Below are 27735 nucleotides of genomic sequence, written 5' to 3'. Positions count from 1 at the left end.
CTTCGAGTCACATTCTTACATTTATGTCTAGGTTAGTTGAAAACTTTAATTAGATCAATTCTTTTGCATAAAATTTGTTGTGAAAATCTGATTCTAGAAACCAAATATTAAAATGAGGTACAAGGAAGTTGTACTTAAAAATGATTAGATCGCAATCGGGAAATGAAAAACAAAAACTAATCGGTAAAACTAATTTAATTCACACAAATAGAGGTACATCTTTAACTGTTACTAAATGAGTTTCACCAATAAATACTATTAAATTATCAATTAACTCGTGATTAGAGTATAGAATGAATAAGCAGATTGCATCATAGAGATAAATAATTGCATGTTGTACTTGACAAGCCCTTTCCCAGTGAAGATCATGGGCTGCTGTGACCTCGCTATCATGAAGATGAGGTGCTTGGTGATCGAGTGGTTAGAGCAGGATTCCCACGGCACGCAGTACAACTCCCGGGCTGTTTCATTGGAAACCTTTAAATAAAAATGTATCACATATTTCATAACTTTGCTTAAATCTTTTTTAGATTACCTGAGGCAAAGTCCAAAATTAGTGAAAACAATTATGACTAAAAATTACCTTTGTTACGTTACTTGCATACACACAAGGTAACAAAATGTGAAGAATAGAGACAAGCAGAAAAATTGCATATTTTGGATGTATTTCATGCAAAATATAAATCTGAAATAAATTGAAAGTTACTCCAATTGACGCTACCAGAAATAAGATAAGAAGCCACATTCCAAAAAAATCTGATAGACTAGCAAAGAATTGAAGAGTTTCTTCATGGTCCAATGTTGCTTCTCGTAATTTCATCTTTAATTCACGTTCGTTTTTTGAATCAACGAATGCTCTATGAACTTTATGTGTCATTAATTTCAACTTCAAACATAGATGATTTGTGGCAATACAGAATGATCCGTCAAAACCTATGAAAATTGCTGACAGAAATATACACTGGGTTATATTATATGCAAAGTAAATTTCAAAAAACGGGCTCGTGTATTGTATGTCTTCAATGAACATCATATCCATTTCATGAACCATGTATTTCTTGGGATAAGCGAGCGTCAGATTTTCAATGATCATCACAATTGCTGGATATATTGGGAATTGTGAGCTGAGAATGATTGGTATGACTAGCCAAATGATTTCAACGGTTTTGCTCTTCTTAAGATAGGTTGTGTATATTTCTTGATATTCATAATCCATATTATTGGCTTTTATATAATCATTATTTATAGTGTCTATAATAGATGCGTAATATTCTGTATATTTAATCGCATATATACTTTTGAAGAAAAATAAAAGAACTATAACCAATAATGTGACATTTCTTGCGAAGTTGAAGATATCCAGTTTCATCAAACAACTAACGGTATACGTTAAAAACCAAAATATTTGAAAGATACAAAATATTACAATGGAAAGGAATATGGATCCTCTTATTCTAATATTATTTCTGTTCGGGTAAATATTCGCGACAGCCATCCCAAATGCACAATATTTGAAAGTTTCATGGAAATTTCTGAATTTTAAATCAGCGTTTTTCTTCATGATTTATTTATTCAATATATATAACGTAGCAATTGTTGGCAAACCATATAAATAAATTGGTGGAGCTAAAAGCCTTAAAACCTTCTCACTCTCATTGAAGGTCCAGTATACACTGGAGTTTTAAACAGTTTTCACTGCCAAATGACTGTCAGTACGTGCAATTTGACGTGACCTGCAGTAAATTGCACAATTATCTTTCAATATTCTAATCCTAAATTGTTCTTGATTCATTTCATTTTCTACTTTGAAAACCTTTAATGGAGGAGATACTTTTGGCTGAAATGTTTTGAAAAACACCACTTGTCAGACTTGACATTTTGCAGAAAGGGTTTCATAATAACTTTTATAATTAATTGTTATCATCTCTGGACCAAGTGGGCAGATACTTTTGTTTTTTTTTAAATGTGAGTCGATTGGGTGTGGTCGATTAATAATTAAAAAATAAGTACAGATATAAAATTATGTTAATATTGCCTATATATTAATGAAATTTTATAGTTCTGTACTTAGCTTAGACGCTGCTGCATGCATTCATAATCTTTTAGTGTGAACTGAAAGAAATATTAAATTCTCTTTGTAAGGAAAGTAATGTGTTCGTAATTTGATGTCCGTAAATTTGCATGATTGTGGGAACACACTTTTTGTTAGTGATTTAGTAACGATCGGTGCAAGGCATGAAATCGTTTAGAGCGTCGGTGGTCCAATCGATAAGGTGTCCGGTTAAAAATGCGCGTGGCGCAAAAAGGCACAGGTTCGAATCCCAACATGAGTTTGCATACTATGGTGAGGGAAAACATCATAGAGGAAACCGCATATTCAGGCAACTGGATATCTGTTGGTGATGGTGTATCCATGATCGATCCAATACAGGTTAGGTTTACCTGCAAAGGTTTCGGAGGTCAGATGGTAGTCGCTTCGTGTAAAAACCAGATTCACTTAACCCAGGATTCATAGACAAGGGCAAAGTGGAGAGGATGCAACCGGGACTAAAGCCAGGGGGTATAAGAAGCAAGGCATGAAATTAATTTCTTTATACCTATTCTATTTTAATTCATCATGGAAAAGACAGATCCGAGTCAAACATCAAGGCTTAATGCTAAAAATGAAAGCTTTGTAAACGTATAAGTAAGTTCGAACCCTTAAAAAACACATCACTTACTCTTGCATACTTAAATAATATATTTTTTTCTACATAATTTTTATCCTTTAAACTATCAAAAGATTTGTTTTATAATATTTGTAAAATATTACATAAGTGTTAAATGTTTACTGTTTAATCAGGAACTACATATAATGGATACATGCCAGTACAAAAGTGAATCATTTCCATTTGATAAACAATTACGTTAATTCATTATTATGAGTAAGCATGTTCTTATTATAGACGGATATGTAATGATAAAAATAAATACATCTTAATCTTTGACGTAAAACCCTGCCTTGCCCAATCAGGAAAAAAATGGTTTCTTAACCTAACTACATACATACATAAAATCACGCCTCTTTCCCGGAGGGGTAGGCAGAGACTACCTCTTTCCACTTGCCACGATCTCTGCATACTTCTTTCGCTTCGTCCACATTCATAACTCTCTTCATACAAGCTCGGCGGTTTCGGGTACTTTTGACCTGACCCTTTACCAGGACGTCCTTAATTTGATCAAGATACGTTCGTCTAGGTCTTCCCACTCCGACCTTTCCCTCCACACTCTCCTTGTATATCTGCTTAGTCAACCTGCTTTCATTCATCCTCTCCACATGACCGAACCATCTTAACATACCCTTTTCTATTCCTGTAACCTAACTGAAAGCCATTATTATACATACATACATATCATCACGTCTATATCCCTTACGGGGTAGACAGAGCCAACAGTCTTGAAAAGACCGAAAGGCCACGCTCAGCTATTTGGCTTAATGATAGAATTGAGATTCAAATAGTGACAGGTTGCTAGCCTGTCGCCTAAAAAAGAATCCCAAGTTTGTAAGCCTATACCTACCATTATTATATATTGCGTATAAAAAAAATATTTATAAATTGAACAATTTAGCACATAATATCAGTATCAAAAAGTACGTAACAAAAAAAACATCAATTAAAAAAAATCACAATCTTTGTCGACTTTGAACAGAAACTTATATTTTTCGAAAAAAACAAAAAATATATATTTTTTTAATTGCACCTTAGCCCCAAGTCTAAAGGGCGCGCACGATAAGTTTTGCCTTGTCATCAACAAAGATTAATACCACACCGTTGCACTGATATCATTCTCATTTTTAATGTTTAATCATTTTTATGGTAACTGCTGTTCCCTGTTCTCATTAAGAAGTTATTACATACATACATATATAGACAGAGCCAACAGTCTTAAAAAAACTGAATGACCACGTTCAGCTATGAAGCTTAATGATAGAATTGAGATTCAAATAGTGACAGGTTGCTAGCCATCGCCTTAAAAAAGAATCCCAAGTTTGTAAGCCTATCCCTTAGTCGCCTTTTACGATATCCATGGGAAAGAGATGGAGTGGTCCTATTTTTTTGTATTGGTATGTGGTTCCCGGCACCAATACAAAAAAGAAGTTTTAGAAATTTTTGCAGATACCTAAGCAGATAATGAATTTATTTAAACTTTATTTATAAAAAAGTCATCAAAAAATATATAAGTTACCTGTTTGCGACGCGCTCACTTCAGTTTTCTTTTGTAAGCATAATTTTAGGTTGTACATATTTATTGTTCGTTTTATGTATTAAAATATTTGTTACTTTTTTGAGTTAAATACTGTCAAGTTTGAATGAAAAAGGCAAAATGTTTGTTTATGACGACGCACGTTCGCGCCAATTTTAAAATTGGAAATGCAGAGTAGTTTGTTTTGGCGCTTGTTCAACACATGCGCTTTGGAAGCGGCAGTAGATATAATTACACTTAATTATGTCAGCGTCAACAAGCGACATCTTGTATCCTATTTCGAAAACAAAACTGTTCTATTTCACGAACACATGCAAAATTTTACCTACCTACCTAATTCTAGATAAATGGTGACGTATTATACTGAATGGAGAAATCAGTTTGCGAGAAAAATGATAACTCATACGTTATAATCCGGATATATCAATGGATTTATAATAAAATAATTTGTTGATTATTGTGTGTACTGCGAATGAGTGAAAGATAAAACATATGAATCATGATTAATGTGTCTGAAGATAAGCAAGAGATATTTCATTATTTGCAATATTTATTTTAATTTTGCATAACTAGCAATAGGTATAATCATAAATTAAAAAAGTTATTGAAATAAACTTAACCTAATAACCTGATTGAAACTAATGTAAAAAAAAGGAAAATATTTGTTGTATTTAATCTGTTTAATTTCATTAACATATTGAAATCGTTATAAAACGTTTACTTGTAAACACAGTAAAATTATATTAAATTAAACTTTTTTTCTATGCTGACGATGTGAAAATTCTTAAGGCTGTGGCTGTGGAAGGTTTCACATGCTACCAGCAAGAATTAAGAATTTTCGATCAGGCCATTATCCTGACGCAAGTTAAACATTTTCATCCGTCACAAAAACTGCACAATGTCGCTAAAGCTAAACTAATCTGATGAAAAGAGAGAGAGAAAGTTGTAAGAAACTTATCCGATTCGACTTTTTTATTACTAGTCGTTCGCAAATTAGACCTTGAGAAAATTATACAGTTTACCAAAATTGTGAATACAATCTCCAAAATTAAACTTAACCGTTTTTGATGCTGAACTTAAAAATTATATTGACAGATCCTACACACATTTTGAATTTCATAAAATAAGTCTTGGTTTTTTAACCATATGATTATTGTCTCTATCTTCCTCATGAGGCATTAATTAAGTCGTGATTTATACCTTATTTAAATATTTTAATTATATCCTTATCATTGATTGATGAAGTTTTTTTGTATCAAAATATGACAAAATGAATCAAATAAATGAATTATCTATCTATCAAAACACCGTCATTCATCAAATTAATTACGTTGTTCCTTGTAAATACATAAAATCACGCCTTTTACCCGGAGGGGTAGGCACAGACTAATTCTTTCCACTTGCCACGATCTCTGCATACTTCCTTCGCACATCATCCACATTCATAACTCTCTTCATGCACGCTCGGCGGTTTTGGATACACTTGACCTGACCCATTGCCAGGATTTCTTTTTTTCAGTGTTCCCTGTGTTTTTCTCAGTGGTTTCAGTGCCGTGTGGTTCCCGGCACCAAAAAAAAGAAGAGTAGGACCACTCCATCTCGTTCCAATGGATGTCGTACAACGCGACTAAGGGATAGGCTTATCAACTTGGGATTCTTCTTTTAGGCGATGGGCTAGCAACCTCTCACTATTTGAATCTCAATTCCATTATAAAGCCAAACAGCTGAACGTGGCCTATCAGTCTTTTCGAGATTGTTAGCTCTGTCTACCCCGCAAGGGATATAGACGTGATTATATGTATGTATCTTCTAGTGTTCCCTGTGTTTGTTCATAACCTGATTCTGAGTGCAAATTGTATTTAGATAGTATTCTGAGATAACATCTAACAATTAACTTATCGCTTCTGATTATTTCCACCGTACAACGCAATGTTTATATTCGATTGACAATTTTTTGAGTGATATTGGTTCCGTATTAAATTTTATTTACACAAGATTCTCATGTGGTTCCCAGCACTTGAGAATGAGAACATTCCAGATGAGATACGATACGATACGCAAGTGTTAGACGTTATTATATGTATGTATTCGATTCTTAATAGGTATTTTGACGCTTTAGATTTAGAATTTAGCTGGATACTACTTGGCTGATACGCTAAACCGATCATACAGAATCATTATTTTTTGGCTGACTTTTTAAACAAATTACTTAAACATATAATTAGAATTAAGTATAGGACCATTTCTAAAACGGCGACTTAGGAATAGGCTAACAAACTTGGGATTCTTGGAAGAGATGCGGAAAGCTAATAACATATCACTATTTGAATCTCAATTCCATCTTCAAGCCACTCTATGTATGTAAACGTGAAAAAGATGTTTCACATACATACATACATATGGTCACGTCTATATCCCTTGCGGGGTAGACAGAGCCAACAGTCTTGAAAAGACTGAATGGCCACGTTCACCTATTTGGCTTAACGATAGAATTGAGATTCAACTAGTGACAGGTTGCTAGCCCATCGCCTAAAAAAGAATCCCAACTTTGTGAGCCTATCCCTAAGCCGCCTTTTACGGCATCCATGGGAAAGAGATGGAGTGTTACTATTCTTTGTTTTCTAATGGTGCCGGAAACGACACGGCACAAAAGATGTTTCACATCAGTAATTAATCCAAGAACCCTAAATCACTTAGCGGCTTATCAATTTAATTCCAACATATAAACCGTGTGTTCACCAACGCACCGCAGAATCGCTTCACTTTCTGTTCAGAGCACAATGGATTTCAGAATATTGTTGTTCTGTGTGTTCGTCTGTGCCGCGAACGCTTACAGGGATGCCTTCGACACGGAACTGTACGAGGGCGTGATCGATGACCAGCAATGTACGCAACAGCTGGACTATTTGGGCAACAATTCTCTCGGACTGCGGTGTAAGTTACAGTTTTATTGTTATTAAGGAACGTTTATGTAGTTTGTTCGTAAAAGTAAAAGGATTTTTCAACTACTGTTTACGTTGTGCGATATTTATTAGCTAGTCATGCAATCACCCTCTGCTAGAGTATCCTATGTAAATCCCTAAATACTAAGTATATATAACTAATTTAGTGCATGTCAGCACTTTTGGAGACTTCCATAGAGCCTGATTGCATTGTTGTAATCAGCAAGACGTTATTCAGCATGTGTTTTTGTTGTGGACCTCCGACAGACATCCCATTTAAGTATTACAATATAACTTTTGTAATTAAATTTTAAATAAATAGTTTGATTTAAAAAAAAATTTATATTACATATAACTTTTTAAAAATTCTTCCATACGTTCCAGAAACAAGTCTAGCTATTATTGTGAATCAATGTGATGGTTATTAAAATGTCATTTTATATTTCAAAGCTAATATTAAGAAACCATATAAATAGTAGCAATAGGATTTCTCTAGTAATCTTGCTTAATGCTTTTTTGTTTTCCTTGTACAAAAATATTAAGAGTAATCAAAAAATGTGTATTGTACCTACCAATCAAATTGTGGCGAAAATACATACTTTTGTATGTATGTTTGTAACGCAATAACTATCGAACCGTTAGTCTTATTTTGGTGAAATTTAAAGTAAAAAGTAGTATTGGTCAATATTATTTTAAAGTTCGTAGGGCATCATAATCAGTTAATTAGTTTTTGAGACATTAACAATTTCGTAAAAATGAAATATGTAAAACGTGCTTTCCTCTTATTTAAAATAAATGAGTGAGAGATACTGGGAGTAATAAAACCCCTTATATCCAGATTTTATTAGCATATCGAAATATGTTACATATTTTTATTATTATAAATAGCTAAACCCTACATTATGACCATCAACAAATAAAAATGCTAAGATTAAATCAAACAGGTGCCCTGATCAGTGACGCATCAATGCACGCTATATTTGCGGCGATAGCTTATCAACAATGTGATTTTTGACATAATTGTTATCTAGGAAAATGATCGCATAATTGATTCTGATAGTATGACTCACAATAAATATTTTTTTTATTCAATATTGCGTTAGAAATTTGTCTTCCATCTCACCTGATGGTAAGTGACGATGAAGACAACGATGTTACATACCTATCAAAGAGATACATCATATCATTTTACTTTTGAGTGTTCGCAGATAGTACTTGTCTAGAAATATAGACACTGGCAGTTCATAATTCATTTGTTACAGTCCTAGATGCCAGCGCCAAAGTTCCATCAGGAATACTATCTGGTAATATAAATGATCTCGGAGATTATTACCAATGTCTCGCGATCGACGAGACAGAATCAGAAATGGAAATCAAAGGGAAATACTGCACGGTAATAATGCATTTGGACAAAATACCAATACAGATTCCAGAATGGCCCGAATTCCCTGATTTGAATATAACGTGGCCAGAGAATATAACTTGGCCCGAAGTACCAGAGTGGCCGTCACCTGATGGTGAAGATTTAGCGAATTTAGAAGAAATAATGAAGTTGCAAAAGATATCGCGGATGTTGGCCAGTGTCGACCAAGGACAGGAGGCGAAGAACAATAAAGCTGAATCAAGGTATGATTTTTTACTTTAACTGACAAACAAAAAAGACGAAATTGCCTTTAAAATTTATTAAATAATTCTTTAAACTATTTATAAAAATGTAACTGGTAGTATTTGTATTATTTCAAAATCTGTCAGTGATAAACTATTATTAGTCAAACATTAAGTTTGAACAACAATACATTCCACGTCTGTAAAATGAAAGTATTGTAGTAGCCCAATAAGTTATCAAGTCAATAAATAAATCAATTTTTATAACCATCGGCGTTATCCACTCCAAATATACAAATTTGTTACTAAGCTTCGTGACTCTTGATTAAAAATAGCAATGATGATAATGTCTACAACAATAATCGATTCCTTGATAATTTTTAATTCAATGCCACGAATTTTATCTTGATAAAATAATATTTCGCAAAAACTGTGACATTGTAAAAATCTTCAAACTGGATATTATTTAAGTTTAAACTTCGAATATATTTTAATGACTGTTCTCTTTATAGCATCTTGAAGTATTATTATTATTTATTTATTTATTCGCACCTACGCTTATGTTTTCATCAAGAGCCATTTCGCATTTTTCAACGGCGAGCATGTAGCACATTTATAATTATTGTCATGGTGGGCAGCGCTACGCCGTTAAAAAAGGCACTTATTATTTGCCACGCTATCTTACCGATAATTTATTTTTTTATAGAATATTCCCCCTATTGATGGCTCAACTTGGAGGAACACTAGCATTTTGCATTCCAAAAGTGTGTCGAACAAGACAAGCCGTAGACTTCATACAACAGAGGCTGATATTCTTAAACTTTACTTATGATGAATACTATTGCCGTCTACCAAATGATAAGCCCTTCTCACCAGCTGACTACACTGCTTTGTAAGTATATAGTTTTCAGGTAATATTGTTTCACAGCGTAGATTTACATTATACAATATATAACCCAATCCTAAGCTAAGCAATTTTGCAATTTTAAATATATTTCACGATTATTATATACATTTTAAATTATTTTTATAAAAATAAAATAATTATGGTCCTTTATATTCATGTTTGTCTTTCTAGTGCAATTTTTGGCGCCATTGGATGTTTGTTGATCATAAGCACCATTTATGATCTCATCTGTGTCTTCGGGTATGAGAGGGGTAAGTGAAATTCCATATATTTTACAGAATCTTATTAAATCGGATCGGAATCGGAAATACATATAACGTATAAAAATGCTTATTGGTAAATTCATAACAATGCCATCTAGTGCAAAAGGGTCGAACTTGGTCAATACATATCGTTGCGTGTCCATACCTTATAAGTTCTGAGAAATAAGCTGGCGCTGTCAATAAGCAGTAAATTTTTGTTTAATTTTACTAGAACTAACAATAACTAATAAAGTTAATTTCATCAATATATATTGCTCAAAGATCTGACATAAATTTGCACCATCTTATTTTTATAATTAATATAATTAACCTTAAACTGTCAATCTCTTTTTGCTAGCACCCAACCCCCTCTACTGCTGCTTCTCCGTTTACACCAACACTCGTCGTTTCCTCACCTTCAACTCGCCTCCTGGTGCGCTGGAGTGCGTGGACGGCATCAGAGCTATATCTATGGCATGGGTCGTGGTTGGACACACGTTTGCAATGACCTTGTTAGGATTTCTACATAACGCTCCTGACACACTGCTTGTAAGTGCAATATGTGATTTAGCTTTATTTGAAGGAGTAGGACGGAATGATAAATAAAGACCTCAAAATATACTTTACACTTAAGATATTTTATGCGAACTTCGAAATCGAGTATTTTCAGTTTTACACTATATAACTATTTCTACTGTGATACGTTTTGTTAAAACATTGCAGTTGAAAGTACTTATTTCAAATCGGTTTTTCGAGGAGACATTTTCCAAGTAAATGCCATACTTTTAAAGTTTAAATCACCAGAGAATTAAGTTAATAAGGATATTAATAAGGACATATTCAAATCGAAATCCTAAAAATATAATAAATTAAGATAAACCTTAAATATAATTAATCTGTCTTTATATTTGCAGTGGTTGCGTCAGTTCTCCAGCACCTGGGTGAATTCTGCTCCAATCACAGTCGACACTTTCTTCTTGCTCAGCGGCATCCTTGTTGTTTACACCACCGTCGGGAAGATCAGTAGAGGTAAGGTAACATACATACTGAAAATCATTCCTCATTCCCAGAAGGGACGGCAGAGTTGAAATTTATTTAAGCGATCTTGCCGCTTGCCACGATCTCTGCATTGTTTTTCTTTACATTCATAAGTATCTTCGTGTAAATTGGTCAGTTTATGGTACGTTTGAGCTTACCTTTTTCTAGAACCTTTTTCTAGAATCTTACACAAATTATATTTTCATCAACAAAGCACATGAGCAAACATAACAATTATTGCAATGAATCAAAATTATTATTAATAATTAATAGGTAATTCCCGGTGCAGATTGCGATGAATCGATCAATGTTATTTGAGATTAACACGCATTTAATGAGATAATACAGCAGTAATTAGATCTAGATTAATTGATAATTACGTCACAAATGCCATCAGAGAAGTAGAACTCAGTATGTACTACTAGATAAGTTAATTTATTTTCCACTCATTGAATGATTATTAAAAATTGGGAAAGATAATGAAGATTTATTTTTATTTAGATTGATAATGAACAAGCTCGCGAGGTGTTCACTCGACGATCACGCAATAAGTTGATGTATCTTAAAAAAAAATCTTTATTTTTTAGAGAGGATTTTTCGCTACCATCATTGAACCATTAAGCTAGTAGCAAATTGTTGATTTTAGTTTTGTCTGACCCATAAAAGAGAAACGTATGTGTGTTGAAAAATAAATCTAATTGAAGTCTCCAGAAAACTACTTGTGTAAAGGAGTTCAAGGAACTTTTTAATTTTCGCCATGTTAAATATTTCGCTAGCTGGCTTAGATATTCTTACAACTTGAAATCGGTATATTCTTACTTAGTTAGTCTCTTTTGCACAGGGAGGGTAAGGGACTTTAGCCAGGAGGAAGAAAGAAATCTTTTTTGTAATTATTGCCTCAACTGATGTGAAGTTATGTAATCATGTACAGTAGTCTATCATCTTTCATGGAGTTGGCATAGCCAACAGTCTCGAAAATATTCAGAAGACACGTTTTAAAAGATGTACAGAGATAAATCAAATTTAATATTTCCAGGTCGTTTCATTCGAAGCATTCACCTCTTCTACATGAACCGCCTGCTGCGGATGTTCCCTCTCCTGGCCACCGTCGTTCTTCTCCAGGCTTCGTTCCTGAACCACGTGTCTGATGGACCTTTCTGGCAGAACACGGCTCAGGCTGCAGAGAACTGCCGTCAATATTGGTGGTCGGCACTCTTGCACGTGCAAAATTACGTCAATACATTGCAACTTGTAAGTATTATTGATAACATACATATAGTCACGTGTATATCCCTTGCGAGATAGACAGAGCAGTCTCGAAAAGACTTAAAGGCCTCGTTCAGCTGTATGGCTTCATGATGGAATTGAGATTCAAATATTGACAGGATGCTAGCCCATCGCCTACTAACTAAAAGGCCTGTAAAATGTACTTTCTCTTTTTGTATGTATGCAATAAACTCGGAAAGTTGTGGACGGATTTAGTTCCTGTTTGAAATTTTGGAAAGAGGGTTTTCTGAGTGCATATCGACTATGCGTTGATATCTCAGTAAATTAATGTTTCTTTTATAGAATTTAAGTGATGTGACAATATTCTTAAACATACAAATATGCAACTTTTAAAGATGTTAGCTGAACAATTAATAACATTGATCTAAAAATAATTAACTACTAATTAAGTACTACTAACAATAGTGAGACAATTCGTTTAAGAATTACAACTCTAAATACAAACCTAAGATATTCCGCAGTATTTCCAGTATTTGTGAATCTCTCACTAGCACCTCACCCATTGTTTGCAGTGATCTCGACATCGCTGGTTGTGTCAACCTGATAAATGGTTTATAGCGTACTGCTACCGCATCTTGCGTTATCTTAAACACATATACGTTATATGTGACTTTTTGATTGAGATATATATATAGGTGGATCATGACATTCGTACACGTGAATTTAAATTTAATTTATCTTATCAAAACCAAACGTTAAAGGAGCTATTTTAGAATCATCCGATAGCTCTTCATTTTAGTTAATTCATATAATAAGAGTAGAAACACATATATAAAAAAATCAAAATGAACTCTTATTTTAGTACTTAGGTATTTAATAGTAAATGTAAAATGATGCCGTGTTGTTCCCGGTACCAATACAAAAAAGAATAGGACCACTCCATCTCTTTCCCATGGATGTCGTAAAAGGCGACTAAGGGATAGGCTTACAAACTTGGGATTCTTTTTTAGGCGATGGGCTAGCAACCTGTCACTTGTTGAATCTCAATTCTATCGTTAAGCCAAATAGCTGAACGTGGCCATTCAGTCTTTTTAAGACTGTTGGCTCTGTCTACCCCGCTAGGGATATAGACGTGACTCTATGTATGTATGTATGTATATAAAATGATGCAAATATGGATACTCATAAAAACCCAGGGCGCTTAGCTAGTGCTACTCTTAGCTACTTGTTTAGCTTAGCTACTCGTAGAATGCCTTCCCATAGTATCCATTCTTTATCGGTCAATAAATCTTTATAACGAAGCATCACATATCACTATATTACCTTTGTTTATTTAATACAACAGTGTCTGATACTTTTCCTACATTTATGCTTCCTACACCTCATAACTAACGGCCCTCCACGGCTTCGTCCGTGGTACAGTGGCCTCAGGAGATACCTGACCTTTATTTCACTGTTAATATTTAAAATGTAGTAAATTATAAACAAACAATAAGATTTACAATTTTTTTTACTTTAAAAATTAGTATCCATACACGGGACAGATTGAGTTAGCCTCGAAGTAAGTTCGAGACTTGTGTTACTAGATACTAACTCATGACTGATGTAAAGTACGAGTATTATATAACAACTAAGTATTCTTTTTGTTTCAGTGCCTGGCCCATACCTGGTATCTATCTGTGGACATGCAACTATACATAGTGTGTCCTTTCATCATGGTTTGGATGTTCGGGTCAAAAAGATATGCCTGGATAGCTCTTACCTTCATACTCCTACTGTCGCTCGTCTCCTCTTCTCTCTACAGTTTTATTTACAACTTTTCCGCTGCTCTTGTACATCCTGGGTAAGTAGTTTCAGTATTTTAATTCATAATTTTGTTCTTTTTGTCTTCTTTACAGTCCGATTCTTTAGTATTTATACTCTTTTCTTTAATAATCAACTCCACTCTATTAAAATGATTACTACTTGCTGTCTAAAGATTTGACATTTAGCATGTGGTTCGTCATAAAATGCAAAATATCAAATCTTCACACGTGTGCTCATCATAGCATGGAATGATTAATGCATTTTCAGAAATAGGATTGATAGATCAGGGTCTTGAAAAAGCATGCAAATGAATTGAAAAGGAATAAAAATTTTTCGGTTGGTTATCAAATCATTCCTTTTCTGGCCGCTTTTATATATTTAGATTTTTTCGTATATTCTATCCAACTGATACATACATACAGTCTATATCCCGATCCAAAATTCTTGAACGGACTGTTGACGTAGCCTACGTTCAGTTTTTTGGCTTGATGATACAATTGAGATTCAATTAGAGACAAGTTGCTAGTCCATCGCCTAAAAAAGAATCCCAAGTTATCCTGTATATTACCTATCCCTGTCCTAATGATTAATTATCATTACAGCCGCATCATGGAATTCAACGACTACATTCGCTATTACTACATCAACACGTTAACCAGAGCCCCACCTTTCTTCATCGGCATGGTTTATGGTTACATGCTGCACTTGTGGAGGGACAAGAAGATTAGGATCGCCAAGGTTAGTATTTCAATGTCCAATTTGTAATTTGAAATATTTAATATTATAACTTAATATTTAAATGTTCTTGTAACCTGTTTTCACATTCATTGATCAGTAATATTGACTTTTTCTTGTAAATCTTGTCCACCTTTCTTCTTATGAATTAAGGACATTTCTTCATTTAGGCGACGGATTAGCAACATGTCATTACGATTTTCTCAATCTAAATTCCATTAATATCGGGTCTACGAGAAGAGTTTTCTATTGAAATAAGTAGCACCTTTTTACAATTTCTATGTTAAATGCCCCTGTATATAATTTTGTGTTCATAAATAAATAATCATCCTACTGAGCAATACTTTATTTGTTATCGAGATTCTCGGCTTTGACCTAAGGGTAAAACACTTGATATGAATGTACCTATTATTTACCTATACCACAAATTTGAATGAATAAAATTTTAAAATAAACTTATCTCTCTTTTGTTTCAGATAAACGTAATTCTCCTCTGGGCTTTATCCTTCGCGATGATGTTCTTCTGCATCTTCACCATCTACCCAGTCATGCAGCTCGACCACGATGCTCAGATGTTCGACAATTTCCTCAACGCCTACATGAGAGCCATCTGGGCCTGCGCGCTCGGGTGGCTTATCTTTGCTTGTGTCCAGGGACATGGAGGTGAGAAGAAAGAAAATGCTTATTTCCACTGTGGGCTGTTATTGGGAATTTCTGAACAAAATTAGCTGTGATCACATTTAAAGATATTGTCAACGATATAAAATGTAAATTTTTAAAGGTGCGACCATGAGCTGAATTTGGCCGATTTGACCATAACAACCATAAAAGATTTTACAATTGTCCAAATGGCTTATGGTCGAGTCACTCTTTACATATATGTTGAATTTTCGATCAAAACCGATCCGTAATTGCGTAATGGACAGATAGTTTAAACAGAATTTAGGACGTCATATGTTTTGGATATGAATGCAAATATTAAACACTGTTCATCTCTCTAGGTCCAATCAACTGGGTGTTATCTCTGAAAATGTGGAAACTACCAGCACGTCTGTCCTACGCCATGTATCTCATCCATCTCCCCCTCATTATGATCGTGAACAGCAGTTGGCTGAAGACCCATTACTTCACCAATGGCGAAACGGTGAGTAGTCTATTCATGTATATAAATACAACTTAGTCTCAAATAACACACATATATTATATCTTTATACTCTGCAGTGTAATCAAAGCCCAATGTCTCAGATATTCAGGTTTGCAAAATGCTCTCGTACTAAAAGACAATTTTTGAAGAATCTACAGGCCTTTCAAATTTCAAATTTGGTCTTTGCGTTTATTTGTTAGTCAGTCATCAAGTTTTCTTTTGTACGTTTGGATTAGCATAATGAATTAACAAGAATAACTCATTAGCCCGGCCATTAAAGCGGCCTACATTTTTTCATCATCATAGTACTATAACTAAGAATAGTAATAAATTATTATACTCTACAGATTTATCGGTTCATGGCGGAGTTCACGCTGACATTCCTGGCCGCCTTCGTGTTGTGCATCACCATCGACGCGCCCTTCTCCACCATACAGAAGTTCCTCACTGGAGGAGGTAATTTAATTACTTAATTTCTATTCTAGAAAATAAATTTATAATTATTTTAACTTAAAATTTATAGCTTTTTACAACTCTCACATATTCTACAAAACTATTAGTTGCCGAGACCTTTGCTTGAGTCTTTACTACCTTGTAAATTTCCATAAAGGATCGTGACCTATGTTTCACATACACGTTTAATCTTTCGTGGCATGATATAGTAACATGATTTTTTTGTCAATTTGGTCTTCTTAAATTAGGAAAAAAGATGACGGACTTATACTTATTGATACTTTAAAATAATATCAATCTACGACACTTAAATTTAGTTGATTAATATTTTACATTTCTTCTTTCAGGAAAGAAAAGGCCTGCACCTGCTAAAGTTGATTTAAGTCAAGCGAGAGTTGAGAGAGAACACGACATTTACAAAACCTCACTATAGTCAAGTCAACTATAGTCACAATTAATTATAGTCTAAGAAATAGTTGAATGTCGTCAACGTTAACCAAATACTCGAATCTGTTGTTTTATATTTTTAGAGAAGGTCTAAAATATAAATATATACCTATCTAGTATTTAATTTTAATTATTGTTTATTTATAAAAGTAAATAGATTATTAAATTATTAATAGTTACCTCCAACGTAATTTGGTAGCATAAGTAAGTTCTTAGTATAAAATGTTTTTATTAAGTCTGCGAACTTGTGAAATTAATATGAATTTAAAGAAAATTTGTGGGCAGTTAGATAAATGTCAGATTGTTATATTTGTCACTGTACTTTTACTCATACTATTTATTATTTAAGACTGTGATAATTTTTATTAAATACATTCTGTTTTCATTCATCAATTCTACAATTGTAATTAATTTAAACATGAGTATACAATAATTAATAGTATATTACTTATTATTTGTGTGATTGAATATATGTTTAACTTTTTATTCCTGTTTTTTTATTGGATCGATATTTATATCCCCTTTTTGTTAAAAAAGAAACACTCGCGAAATATGTGTGCAAATAATTATTTTATAACCAGAAGCGCGGTTTCGCTGCGATGATTTTTTCCAATTCCCAATCATATTATTTTATATCTGCTTTGTGTTGCTTTGTGTTGTTTTGTATGTTTTACTCTTATGGTGCAATAAAGAGTTTTATCTATCTATGTATGTATCTATCTATCTATCTATCTATCTATCATATTGGTAAGGGTTTCTGTTACAGCAACATTCAGGCAACTAGATGTGTAACCACGATACATACATACATATGTCTTAAGTTCGCTTGCAAAGGTTGCAGAGGTAAGATGGGTGTCGCTTTGTGTACAATCTTTACTCAGCCAATCAAAGCCAGATCAAAGGAGAAACCTATTTTAGTTACATACATTCATGAAATTACGTTTTTTCCCCAAAAAGGTAGGCACAGACTACATCTTCCCGCTTGCCACGATCTTTTCTTACTTCCTTCGCTTCATCCGCATTCATAACTCTCTTCATGCGAGCTCGGCGGTTTCGGGTACTCTTGACCTGACCCTTTGCCAGGACGTGACCCACTTTATGAATTTAAGATCAGTGTGATAAATAATGTTATATTTTATAACAACTAGGCAGTCAACCTGTAGTCAAGTCAGTCGGTTTAAACAAAATCTGCATAAACCGACACAATGGGAAGGAACGTAAAAGATAGCGTATTACTTAATATTTGTAGAATTGATAAAAATATACATTTTCATTCAAAATTTTCCAGTTGATTAAGTGATAATTTGATTTAATTGTCCATGTAAAGAAATGTTATTATCATTAACTTTTATCTTAGTCATCAATCGTTTTAATGCAGTGCCGTTTGATAATGTTCTGAATTCTTTATTTTGTTAATGTAGCGGGAGCGATGATTCGGCTCGACCGCCACCAAAGGGAAGATCTTCCGCCAGGCTAGGTGTTATGCCTGGGGAACCACGCGACAGACGATGTTGAGTCGGAGGTTGTATTTATGCTCCAATCCATGAAATCTTTGCTTGCGCGATTTAGGTTTTTTGCTGTTTTTGACTGATATCGTCGCGTGATATTTTTTTGTGATTTGTAGCTTATAGATTTCGCCACAATCTCGTTTACCTTAACATTAAGTACGTTAAAATATAAACATTAAATTATGCCTCATTCCTGGAGGGGTAGATAATGACTACATCTTTCCACTTCCTACGATATTGAGTATGTTCTCAATGTTTATTTAATTCATTGTCATTTATTTAAATCAACCTTAAAAGTATTTATGTGAAAAGAATGCTTCTGGTTATGTTATCTTGATAACAGATAATTATAATTACAATAGTAAAAAATGTAATCAAATATTTGTTAGTATACTGTGAACACGCGATTCGCAAAATAAATATTAGCGAGTCAATGAGATAATTGTTTCTTTCAGTATAAATTAGGATAGTGATTGGGCATTGGTGTTTGATACAGAATATACATTTACTTTCTATTTAACGTTACCAAATTAACACTTAAAGTAACGGTCAATAACGTTATTTAAAAAAAGTTGTGACTGATACCGGTATAGGTAGATATTGGTAATTTAGTCTTATAACGATATTAACGTTAAGAATAAGTATACCAATTTAAACGCAAAAATAATTTTTCAATTCGACCCAGTAGTTCCTGAGATTAGCGCGTTCAAACAAACAAACAAACAAACTCTTCAGCTTTATAATATTAGTATAGATACGTAGGTATCTAAAGTTTGTCTGTCGTAACGCAACTGTACGATACACGACGCGATTAGAAGTATTCCCGGCGAATCCGTCATTGAATCAAATAGTAACGTTTTATGAATTTACCGTTAATAAAAAAAACGTTAAGCTGTCTTAACGGAACCTCTTATCGTTAATGTTATTGGTCACGTTATATGAGTGTAATAGTAAATGAAGCCAGAAATATCGTTATCCAGCATTACGGTACTTAATTTATAACGGTAACCCTGTTTGACAGAAATAACGATACCATTATTTTTTTGGTAATTCAAGCCCTGCTGCGCTAACAGTGTTGATACAATACGCGGACTTAATTATATATTTATAGATAAATGGATAGATGATGATTAATTTATAGCTAGCCATCTTCGAAATCGACGAATTTACCACTAATAACTACAAAAAAATTCAGGTTTTACACAAATCCACGGGAACTAAAGTTTTCACCGCAAGGAAAGGTACCCTATGGCCTTCTTCAGACTCCAGCATATTATAGACGTGATATTTCAAGAACATTCATTCAGTAGATAACTCGTGAAGAAGTAACAAACAAACAAATAAAGTCACTTTTGCATTTATGATATAAGTTGGGATTTGGATGTATCCCATGCATCATAATGAATCACATATACTTAATCATGTTTAAGAATAGTTAATTAATCGTGAAAATATATCAAGGGCCGTTATGCTTAAAACTTACCACACTCCACTGAATTTGTCTAAATTCAGTAACTAAGTTTAGTCTAAGTCTTAAAGATTCAGTAATTAATTCCGACGTTAATGAAATAGGATTTAGGTAGTCGCTAAATGTTCCGATGTTTGCCGGCTGATTAAATCTATAACGCTTAGATTAAAAAGAGAGATTGATTAAAAAACCTCATTGGATTTCATAAAATGGCTGCCAATTTATTAAAAACGCAATAAATAGAATAGGCCACAGAATTTCGCAATAGTATGCATATCTGTCAGAGATTCTGCTTGTATATTTACGAAATCTTAATTTACTCGTACCTATCACGACATTTCATAACGGTTTATTTGCTTAAATCTTAACACAATTTAAACTCTATTACTGTAAAGTTGAGGACTATTTTCCTAGTCAACTTTGTGCGTATTTGCTATAACGTTTAGAAAATTAATGATAGGGTTAATAAATATTAAAACTAACCATTACAAGAGTACAGGCGTCAGTGAAAAGTCAAATTGTGAATTGAAGATGATCGATGAAAAGAAGAAGGAAAAATGTTTGGACAAGGAATTTCTGGACGGAAAATGTGTGAACTTTTTTATTATTTCAAATTTTATTTAAGTTTGACATACCCTTCTTATTTTTTTCTCTGTTTAAGAAATAGTCAATTGCCAATTCATCAGTTCGGGTACTCTTGACATGACCTTTTGCCAGAACGTCTCAGATCTGATGAAGGTGATATCTGAATTTTTGAGCACTAGTTGTTAGTACTTACATTATTTTATTTCAGAATGAAGTAACTGGCCCATTATAATACCTACTTAAAGCTAGAGATTCCACACACATGCTTGTGTTCAAATCCAGGCTGGTCATATATTCCAAAACTCCCTGTAGTGATGCCTTGAAGTAGGAAGTAATGGGGTTGCCCAGGGAAGCAACCAGCATCGATTAGTAATGTCTTAACTAGATTTTAGTCCCAGAAAACCATTAAGCTCTCTCTGACTGCGTACTGCAAAATGAAATACTTGATTTTAATTATGGTGTAAACGTAACATGAATGTTAATTTCAGCGTACGGTGTTGGAATTCGCCATTTGCAGATGGTCAGCATGGGTCTTACCATGATTGCGTTGTTCATGGCTCGTGGCAGCATGGGGGTCGCGGTGCTTGCTATGTCAGATGTCAATAAGAAGAATGATACCAGCATCACGGTAAGATAAAATAAACAATTTCAAAAGTTCATGTTAAAAAATTGTATTAGCTCGACAGATGACCGTAAAATCTTCGCCAAATTTTCGCAAATATTATTGACGCAATACTTTGACGTATCAGTTGGAAATGCGAATAGAAATAACTTTGACGAGTGAGGGAGATATAATACGAGAGAAGGCAAAAAAAAGTAATGACATGAAAGTATAGATAACCAAAATTTGTAAAAACGGTAATTAACGCATTTACAAATTTTGGTTTTGATCTTTTTCTAATGGTCTTAATTTTGCAGACTTATAGTTAGACACGTAATTATTTGAATGTTTGCTCCTGTCTAAAGCCAAAAGAAAGATTATAAACAGATAATTTTTTAGCTACAATATTTTGTAGCCTTACTTGACTGAACAATTATTTTGTTTCATTTCAGATATACGACTGGGACAAGCGGACACAAAGTTTAATCCTCTCTTCATTCTTCTGGGGCTACGTAATTATGCAGCTGCCGGCTGGTATCATAGCTAGGAAATTTGGCGGAAAACCTATTATATTTGTGTCATTGTTAGCAAACGGCACCATTTGTCTCCTAATTCCGACTCTTGCGTCTTTGGTAACTGCTTTTTTCTTGCATATACCTATTATTATTTAAAATTGTCCTCCTGGAGTTAATCTCGGTTGCGTCTGCCCATGACCACCATTTTGAAGTGAATTAGATTTTACACCAAGTAAAGAAAAAGATTTTAATGAACAGATTAAAATCGGTATCTTATATGCACTTTGATGGGAATACAATTACTTTACATCTACATAATTTCTTTCGTCATTGCTTGTTCTCTGAAATACTCTGACGCAGCATCTGTTTGCATATAATTTTTAGCGACTCCAAGTCAATATTTGACCACCAATATTTTGGTGATCCTTAAAGGTAAATGTCTCTCATATTTTCAGGGTGGCTGGACTTTAGTATGCGCCTCGCGAGTAGTGATGGGGCTGACTCAAGCGTGTCTATTCCCTGGTAGCCACACACTACTCGGGCAGTGGTTACCGCCTAAAGAACAAACCTCTTACAGCGGTGTTGTTTATGGAGGTAAATGCTCAAAATTTTGGTTCCTAGTCATTCGATTTTTGATAGAAAAATCATTGGCATGAGATTGTATATGTACAAAAAAATAAACGAGACAACTCAATGATTAAGGGACTGGCTAACATATCAACCTACAGTGAAAACGGCTAGCTCTGTTATTTTGAAATTTAGCACGAAGGTTGGGTTTCGTTTCCCGAATCATTAATTCTACGCGTAACTGATCTATTTAAAGAAATAACCTCCACAGGAGTACAAATCGGCACCATCCTCACCTTGCCGATCTCAGGCTTCCTCTCGGAGACGGCTCTTGGCTGGAAGATGATCTTCTATACCATGTCTGGGGTCCTATACGCTACTGCTGTCTTCTGGTACTTCTTCGCTGCCAGTTCGCCGAGATGTCATCGCTTGATCAGCGAGGAAGAAAGATCGTATATAGAGTCTGGTTTGAATTCCGCAGGTTCAAAGGTTTGCTCTCCTGTTTCTATAAGATTTATATTTACCTATTAAGACTTTATAAAATTTCCACATTCAACATTGACTTTACAAATTACGAAAGTATGCAACGCTAAAAGTTGGTGTTGAAAATGACACTGGACCAGATAAATTGGATAAAGAAATGTGGAAAATTTGTATTAAGGCCTGAAAGCATAACTGCTGAGAACATGCATGATGAGAGAGAGAAGACTATTTAAAATTGAACATGTTCTTCATATCATATACTAGTGACCCGCCCTGGTTTTTTTGTATTGGTGCCGGGAACCACACGGCATAAAGATTTAAACTAATAAACGCAAAACAAATTTTACAAATAATAACAAAGATTTTCTTACAGAAAAATGTAAAGACACCATGGAAGGCGATTCTCAAGACCAAGGCGCTGTGGGCTGTGCTAGTACCTCATGTGGGCTATGCCATGGGATTCGTTCTATTCTTTGTGGACATGCCCACTTACCTGGAAAAAGGACTGCAAATTTCATTGAAAAATGTGAGTGACACAATGGAGAGGAACCTCTTCTCACTCCTACCATCCTACTACTATTATAAAGGCGAAAGTTTGAATGGATGTTTGTTACTCTTTCACGCAAAAACTACTGAACCGATTACCATGAAATGGTATGTAGGTGTAGGTAGCTGAAGACCCAGAATAACGCATAGGCTACTTTTTATCCCAGAGTTCCCGCGGGATTGATAGGGTTTCCATGCGGACGAAGTCGCGGGCGGCCTCTAGTAGTTATATAATTTCAGTGACAATGATAAAAAAAAACTAATACCTTTTCTCGTCACATGTTTTACAACAACTTTGCGTTGCTTAATTTAAATTTCATAACGTTATTCCAAACTTGATGTTCTGAATTTTATTGTAAAAACTCGTTTCGTTTATTTCAGAGTGCAATATTATCTGCTTTGCCATACCTCGGCATGTGGCTTGGAAGTATGATCGCTTCGATCGTCGCAGAGAAAATGATCAACTCGGGGTGGTGTTCCAAAACATTTGCCAGAAAACTCTTCTCTTCGATCGGTATTATCATTGTTTTACTTTCGAAAATTGGTTCACACATACGACCATAAAATGACGCCTTTTTCCCGGAGGAGTAGAAAGCGATGACAACTTTTATACATTACAAATTAAATACATATAGTCACGTCTTTTCCGTTGCGGGGTTGATAAAGCCACCAGTATTGAAAAGACTGATAGCTTTTTGGGTTGATGAAAGAATTGAAATTCAAATAGTGACAGCCCATCGCCTGAAAGAAGAATCCCAAGTTTATAACCTATCTTTTTTCGCATTTTACGAATACGACGTCAATGGGAAAGAGGTTTATTTTTTTTATTGACACGGCACTATTAAATACATACATACATACATACATACATATAGTCACGCCTCTTTCCCGGAGGGGTAGGCAGAGACTACCTCTTTCTACTTGCCACGATCTCTGCATATTATATATCACTATTAAATACACTGAAATTTTAACAATTTATTTGAAGGAGATCACGTTAAGTACGACATTCATCATTGTTACAGCTATGTTTGGAATGGCTGCTGGCTTAATCTCCCTGTCGTTTATGGGTCCCGAGAATCGAACCTTGGCTGTCGCGACGCTGATCACGACATTAACAGTGAGTGGGGCTGCAATGGCGGGACACACTGTATGTATAAGTATAACCTTACTTTACTACCTATCTAGTACCTTGTAAGTGTAAAAAATGTCTGGACTTTCATGATATGTTTAAAGGTCAAAATAAGCCAAATCTGTTGTCTAGCCGTTTTTGAAAATCGATACGAAAAGCATTATAGTTTTCAAAAAAATAAAAACATGACAATAACAAATTTATTTATATCATGATCATGGTTCAAAGATTTCATTATGTATTTTTATAATTTAAAAATTTACTAATTTCTTCAATGCCTTATTGATTGGTAGGAATTCCTCTTAAAACTTTTTTACAGCATGTCAATTCTGCTATTTTATTTTAATCCGAAACGGATCTGAAACGCATTGATTATAACTTTTGGTATTCTACTAACAATTTGTCAAAACGAAGCCGTAACGCATTGGTTACGCAGCCGAAACGGTTTGGTTGTCGTATTCTGCTAAAGGACACGTAACCTTATGTTTGCCGTTCGGCTATTATTTCGTATTCTGATAAGTTTTTGACAGTTGGTCCGGCTGAAACGCAACGGTTCTGCATTGGTTGAATTGTCCAAAGTTACGGTTTTGCATCGGCAGCAAATAACCAACCGCTTCCGTTTCATTTGCGTTTCAGCTATCAACGTAAAGTTACTGGAATACCGTTTGACAATATAAACGCAACTGTAACCAAGCTGAAACGCATCCGAACTGTTTCGGTTAACAAATAGCAGAATTGGCCTGCAGGTATAGTAATATTATTGCCGTGTGGTTCCCGGCGCCAGTACAAAAAGAATAGGACCACTCCATCTCTTTCCCATGGATGTCGTAAAAGGCGACTAAAGGATAGTCTTACAAACTTTTTTTAGGCGATGGCCTAGCAACCTGTCACTATTTGATTCTCAATTCTATCATAAAGCCAAATAGCTGAGCGTGGCCTATCAGTCTTTTCAAGATTGTTGGCTCTGACTACCCCACAACGGATATAGACGTAACCATATGTATGTATGTATTTAATATTATTATTCTTATCAGATTTTACTATTTTTCTGGTTTTTATGATATGTTTTTGTGTCTGTTTTTCTTTATGTTTGTAACTCTTGTGTTTTCCATTCAGATCAACCAGCTCGACATCTCCCCTAACTTTGCCGGCGTCATGATGGGCTTCACCAACTTCATCGCCAACATCGGCAGCCTGGCCGTACCCATCATCACTGGACTGATTTTGGGCAAAGATTCTGTGAGTTGGTGATAAATAAATAAATATATACGGGACAAATTACACTGATTGAGTTAGCCTCGAAGTAATTTCGAGACTTGTGTTACGGGATACGGGATACCCAGGCCAATCAGAAAAAGTTTGTTTCTCATCATGCCCTGGCCGGGATTCGAACCCGGGGCCTTCGGTGTCACAGACAAGCGTACTACCGCTGCGCCACAGAGGCTGTCATGAGGTGATGTTTCTGGTACCGTTTAAACATATTATTCGGTATCGGTGATTCATTTTATTTTCAGCCTTCCGTATTATAAATCGGTTCAGTATTTTAAGTGGGTGGAAAAAAAAAACAAATTTAATTACAAATCGCATTTATTTTATGAGTTGGGATTGTATAAACATATTACACTAAATATTAGTAACTGAATAAACTAGAAAATCAACAAGAAAGTTATTCTTCTTTTCAGATAGATACAGGTCGTTGGCAAATCGTTTTCCTACTTCATGCTGGGCTGAATATCGCTACCAATATAGTCTTCATGATATTCGGCAGCTCAGAGAGACAAGACTGGGACGATCCCGATTACATGGATAAGACGAAAGCTGATCCAGGTATAACTAATGTTTCAGATTTTTTTTTGACAAATTACACTGATTGAGTTAGCCTCGAAGTAAGTTCGAGACTTGTGTTACGAGATACTAACTTAACGATGCTATATTTTATAATAAATACTTATATAAATAAACATCGAAGCCCTAGGCCAATTAGAAAACTTGCTTTTCTCATCATGCCCTGGCCGGGATTGGAACCCGTGACCTCCGATGTCACAGACATGCGTACTACCGCTGCGCCACAGAGGCCGCCAAAAAAACGTAACTTCTCGGAACAAAAGTCTCGAACTTACTTCGAGGCTAACTCAATCAGTGTAATTTGTCCCGTATATATTCATTTATTTACTCTAAAAATCCGAGAACCACACGCCACATGTTTTTTTTTAATATAGAGCAATATTGTATGAAGAGAGTTATGAATGTGGATGAAGCGAAGGAAGTATGCAGAGATCGTGGCAAGTGGAAAGAGGTAGTCTCTGCCTACCCCTCCGGGAAAGAGGCGTGATTTTATGTATGTATGTATGTATAAAGCAATAATACTATTTCTGAATATTTACAGAGGAAACAAAACCAGTGCTTTCGAACAGAGATAAAGAGGCAGAAACAAACAAACACACGAGCTGAAACAATGAGCGATAACTTATAATTTTGTAAATATTAGAATTAAAGAAATTATACACATGTTCGCAATTGTCTTTCATTTATTTAGTCACCTTGAACTAAGTAAAGCATTTCTATATAGCAATTAGTTGTAGGTAAGCGAGCCGCCCTGACTAATAAAAACGCAACCAAAATTTGTTGGTGAAGAATACAAACTTATCATTCATATAAATTCAGGTACAATATATTATATACACCTATATATATAGTGACAAGTGAAAGAAACTCTCTTTTTAGATAGCCTTACGTTATTAGTTAATTAAAAAGCATGTAAACTAGGTTGAATTCCAAGATTTGTTATGATAGTAATAACATGATATTGTATGCTGTGTTATGATTTAGGAAATATTTTGTGGTGTCCTAATAATATTTCTCTTTATATGTTATGAGTAGTTACTCATAACATATAAAGAGATATGTTATGAGTATCATGCTATTAACATATATATACATATATATTGTGAGTTCACAAACAGTTAAAATATGTAGCTAATAATATAACTTGTAAAATATCAGACTCTCTCTAAATGTTATTGATTACAGCAAAATTTTATAAAAATGAACAAATAAGGTACTGATGAACCTGATATAATGTACTGGCTCAGTCATCAAATTAAATGACGTTTAACATCGAAAGTCGTAAAGCGTGCTCATCGAGAGAGAAAAGGGTTCCGTACATGTAAATTTAATTATTAATACCCACTTGTACGAACGTTGATAAAAGGGAAACCATTATCTGTTAACATTTTAAATATAATTGACTTTTAAAGTCAACTTTAGTGGTCCGATAATATTGTAGTCACAAGGTTTCTGGTACGAATCTCGGTCTGTCATGATGCAAAAAAAACTTTACGTGACAATTATATATTTTTTTATTTCATAAACTAAAACCTCTTTGAATTAGTCTAGTAGTCGTGAAGGTAACATAAGACGAATTTAATCCGAGGTTCGTACAGTATGTGTAATTTAACCGTATACATATACATATATATATATATATACAATACTGCCTATAAACATAAAATGACGCTACGTTCTCAGAGGGGTAGGCA

The 27735-nt window shown here is 34.4% G+C and overlaps 3 protein-coding genes across 3 annotated transcripts; 2 read left to right on the top strand and 1 right to left on the bottom strand.

The window, feature by feature from the left end:
• Positions 1-270: 270 nt before the first annotated feature.
• LOC106140221 (odorant receptor 30a-like) lies at positions 271-1561 on the bottom strand. Its single transcript, XM_060947429.1, has 2 exons — positions 584-1561; positions 271-477 (listed from the first exon to the last, which is right to left on the bottom strand). Exons 1-2 carry the CDS (start codon positions 1559-1561, stop codon positions 271-273), a joined length of 1185 nt encoding a protein of 394 aa, XP_060803412.1.
• Positions 1562-6985: 5424 nt separating this feature from the next.
• On the top strand, positions 6986-17277 carry LOC106140219 (O-acyltransferase like protein). Its single transcript, XM_060947590.1, has 13 exons — positions 6986-7179; positions 8450-8813; positions 9499-9684; positions 9871-9950; positions 10300-10490; positions 10856-10970; positions 12016-12230; positions 13859-14049; positions 14615-14750; positions 15224-15410; positions 15749-15891; positions 16239-16347; positions 16692-17277. Exons 1-13 carry the CDS (start codon positions 7026-7028, stop codon positions 16775-16777), a joined length of 2157 nt encoding a protein of 718 aa, XP_060803573.1. The 5' UTR covers positions 6986-7025; the 3' UTR covers positions 16778-17277.
• Positions 17278-20065: 2788 nt separating this feature from the next.
• LOC106140225 (putative inorganic phosphate cotransporter) lies at positions 20066-26709 on the top strand. The gene is made up of 11 exons (XM_060947591.1): positions 20066-20356; positions 20841-20980; positions 21406-21585; positions 21924-22062; positions 22307-22524; positions 22892-23044; positions 23446-23578; positions 24090-24214; positions 25313-25435; positions 25879-26023; positions 26583-26709. Exons 1-11 carry the CDS (start codon positions 20221-20223, stop codon positions 26645-26647), a joined length of 1557 nt encoding a protein of 518 aa, XP_060803574.1. The 5' UTR covers positions 20066-20220; the 3' UTR covers positions 26648-26709.
• Positions 26710-27735: the final 1026 nt, after the last annotated feature.

This window comes from Amyelois transitella, chromosome 13, assembly GCF_032362555.1.
Source record: "Amyelois transitella isolate CPQ chromosome 13, ilAmyTran1.1, whole genome shotgun sequence".
Taxonomy (NCBI): Eukaryota; Metazoa; Arthropoda; class Insecta; order Lepidoptera; family Pyralidae; genus Amyelois; species Amyelois transitella.
The sequence above is the reverse complement of the archived record's forward strand: the minus strand, read 5'-3'. Positions and strand labels throughout refer to the sequence as shown.